Source organism: Cyprinodon variegatus, unplaced genomic scaffold (genome assembly GCF_000732505.1).
Source record: "Cyprinodon variegatus isolate N-32 unplaced genomic scaffold, C_variegatus-1.0 Scaffold595, whole genome shotgun sequence".
Taxonomy (NCBI): domain Eukaryota; kingdom Metazoa; phylum Chordata; class Actinopteri; order Cyprinodontiformes; family Cyprinodontidae; genus Cyprinodon; species Cyprinodon variegatus.
In genome coordinates this window covers 368,817-372,429 of record NW_015151048.1, presented here as the reverse complement: position 1 = coordinate 372,429, position 3,613 = coordinate 368,817, and the positions used below count along the sequence as shown (strand labels likewise).

At 45.3% G+C, this 3,613-nt stretch overlaps 1 protein-coding gene across 1 annotated transcript in view; it reads left to right on the top strand.

Moving 5' to 3' along the window:
- hectd1 (HECT domain containing E3 ubiquitin protein ligase 1) overlaps window positions 1–3,613 on the top strand; it is a 46,835-nt gene that overhangs the window by 25,787 nt on the left and 17,435 nt on the right. Inside the window, exons 21-23 of the mRNA XM_015392540.1 lie at window positions 886–1,107; window positions 2,717–2,850; window positions 2,923–3,079. Of these exons, the coding sequence (XP_015248026.1) occupies window positions 886–1,107; window positions 2,717–2,850; window positions 2,923–3,079 (513 nt within the window). The remainder of the gene's footprint in view (window positions 1–885; window positions 1,108–2,716; window positions 2,851–2,922; window positions 3,080–3,613) is intronic.

Here is a 3,613-nt window from a genome sequence, read left to right as displayed (position 1 = left end):
TGTTGCGACTCCGCTCTCCTAATGTTGCGACTCCGCTCTCCTAATGTTGCGACTTTATTCTCATATTAATTCCAGCTGTGATTCTGTATGACCCGTTTTTCACCGTTCAGAAAAAGATGCATTGTTTCCTGCTTGTAGGGGAGAACTTAAGGTATGGAGGCCGACCTTCTCCCACTCGTCCTTTTCTCTCGGACTGCGCTCGCCTTATGCTCTTCTCGCACTCGTTCCCTGTTACATCTAGTCTTTATGTATCCAGTTAGGTTTTAGTGGCGAATCAAACGGGGGCACATTTGGCAAGAAGAAAAGCAGTTATTGTAAAAGTAACATTTTTGCTAAATTTGTCCTCTATACCTTTAAAGAAAATGTAGCAATTTGCTTTATCCTTACTCCGTGGGATATGATATCAGGATTAGAGCTCCACATTAGATCACAAATATTAAAATGTCGTTCTGGGCAGTGTTGATATTACCAAAAACAGTGCTGTGTTCACAAACAGTGAGAGCAGACTCCCTGCTGTAGACAGTAAAGCTAAAGGATCCATGGCAGTGAGGACGTGTCATTTTTGATGAGTCTCAGTTCCTCCACTTACTGTGCAGACCTGAACATGGCTGCCAACGTCCTAAACAGTTGGGTTAGTCTTCTGGACTGGCTCTTCTTCACTGAGGAATTCACTTGGAAATATTTCTAAGATCAACTTGTCAAGAAAACTTACTCTGTTTATTTTTTATTTTTTATTTTGTAGGTTGGTAACTCTGATCCCACAGTGCAGAATCTCATCATATTAAACCCTGTGTCCCGTCAGCTGACTCCAGCATAACAAACTGTTTTACTGCTTTTATTCGTTGGTTTCAGACTAACTGCAACTTGTTTTTTGTTTGTTTGCAGCTTCTCCTCTCATGGGCGCTCAGAGCTTTCCTAATCTCACCACCACTGGCACCACCTCCACAGTTACCATGTCAACATCCATAGTAACCAGCGGCAATAACGTAGCCACAGCAACAACGGGTCTGTCAGTGGGACAGTTGCTCAGTAACACTCTGACCACGAGCCTGACGTCCACATCCAGTGAAAGTGACACGGGACAGGAAGCAGAGTTCTCACTCTATGGTTAGTACAACCCAACAACAACAACAAAAAAATGAAAAAACACACACTCTAGAGGCTCATGTGACCTGCTTCAGCTGCTCGGCCGTCTAACTTCACTCAGTAACCTGCATCCATCCTTTGGTTCTAGTTTGAATCAAACTCTTGTTATAGGAATGATTGTGTTAATTCAGCTGTTAACCTTCATTTTATTGCGGTTGGAGTGGAGTTCTAAAGCAATATTTTCCTGTATTTGCAAATTTACTCAGCAGGAAGCAAAACTTCTTTATGCTGCAGTTTGATTTGAAATGGGATTATGAATGGAAATGATTCACTTCCACTGCAAATACATGAAGCTTTACAAGAAGCAGCAAAGTGTTGATGTCCATCAGAGGATTTATCAGCAGGAATCACGTTGGTTTGACCGGATGTTTAGAGTAGAAAGTCTTGGATTAAATGGCCAATCATTTCTTGGATATATGGTTTTATTTTTAAGATTATTTTTAGGCTCTAGTGGCCTTTATTTTGTCATTTTTGAAAGTATGGAGACAGGAAAGTGGGTTAGAGAGATGGGAAAGACATTCAGCAAAGGTCAGCAGGACCGGGATTCAAACCTGCAGCAGCCGGTGTACGGGTCATACCCCCAATATTAGGTTCTCATTCATAGCATTCGTTTTGATGTCTCACAATGGGATACATCCCTTGCCTTATTCCATAGAAGCATTTATCTCATTGGGCCAATCCTGATTGGCTGCTGGAGGAGATGATTGCGTCACCTATCCTATAAGGAGCTTGTGCCATGTCGCAGATTCATTCAAAACCTCACTTTGAGGCTTATCTCAGAGCAGCCTAGCTAAACTTCTTTAGATGCCCCCAGTATTAGGTTTTAAATGACATTTATCAGATATGCAGACATTCAGTGTTTTACCTCTCACAGACATGTTTGGAAAGTTTATTTCTGAATTATATTTCATTTGCATCCCAGTTTGAAGTGCTGTTCATGGAAAAAGCAGCGGCGTGGAGATGATTAAAATCTATAGCTGTTCTGCCTCCAAACGGACTAGAGATGGAAACTATCATCTCACATCTTTACCTTGTGTTCACATGATGGTCCCCGGCGCTGGCCTCGCTCCGCGGCGCTGGCCTCGCCCCGCGGCTCTGGCCTCGCCCCGCGGCTCTGGGCTCGCTCCACGGCTCTGGCCTCGCCCCGCGGCGCTGGCCTCGCCCCGCGGCTCTGGGCTCGCTCCAAGGATCTCTGGGATCAGCAGCTGAGATTCATTTTAGGTTTTTAAATTGGTGAAACGATCAAAGCAGTCTTCACTCTGTGATCTCCTCTATTCACAGCTAGGATGAACGGCTGAGTTTATTTAAATATTAACTTCACTGCATCTTGATCCTGCATTTTATATGTCAGAGTTGCAGTGAGAACCGCTGCTTTTATGGACTTTAATGTCCCAAACACTTGGTTTCTGTCTGTGTCGGCCACATGGAATGAAGGCAAGATGGATGCCCTCGGCTATTTCAGGCCTGCGTCTCTCTAGTCGTTACGAGCAGAACAAACGGAGGGTGACCTGGGTCGGGCTGTCCTCTTTCCTTTGTCTGCCTTCTGCAGTCACCTCATGTGTTTCTGCAGATTTCCTGGACAGCTGCCGAGCTAACACGCTGCTGGCTGAGCTGGACGACGAAGAAGACCTGCCTGAGCCCGACGACGATGACGACGAAAATGAAGACGACAATCAGGAGGATCAGGAGTACGAGGAGGTCCTGGTATGTTTGCCACGCACACGTGTTTAGCTTTGGTCGGTTTGGTCCCGATCTTCATCTTTTCTGTGTTTTTAGGAGGAGGAAGAGTACGAGACCAAAGGAGGACGCAGGAGGACGTGGGACGATGACTTTGTCCTCAAGAGGCAGTTTTCTGCCTTGGTCCCAGCCTTCGACCCCCGTCCAGGAAGAACTAATGTCCAACAGACCACCGACCTGGAGATCCCCTCCCCTGGTAGGCCGCCGACCTCCAACTGGACAACCACCAGTCCAAAGTTGGGAACCATTATAGGGAAATGATGGGTTTGACATTTGACCTCCAGCTCAAAGAGCAAGCTGACACCACCACAGCCGCTTATAACTGACGCCTCTTCATGGCGTCTTAGAGTGATGGTCATTTCTTTCCTAGAATTTTCCCACAATGTGTTGATAGTGCTGATATTTCTGGGCTAAGTTACGGAATGCTTCTAGATGTTTCTATTTGCAAACCCTTGGAAGCAGGAGCTGCTTTTCGCTCGCCATGTTTCCTGCACAGTTTTGTCTGCGTAGCTGCAAAGTGATCTGTGCAGAAAGTCTAACTGCATGGAATCAGTAGCCGACACCCAGCTGGCCGCCAGCACCCGCATGACTTCCAGCATCAAGCATAAACCAAGCTTCATGCTAGCCAAACATTTAAGGTCAGAAAAGAAGCTGGAACCACCAAGTGTCGTCTTATTTTACTCCCATCAAATTTTATTTAGAAAAATTATTTATATACTTTTTTTTTTTT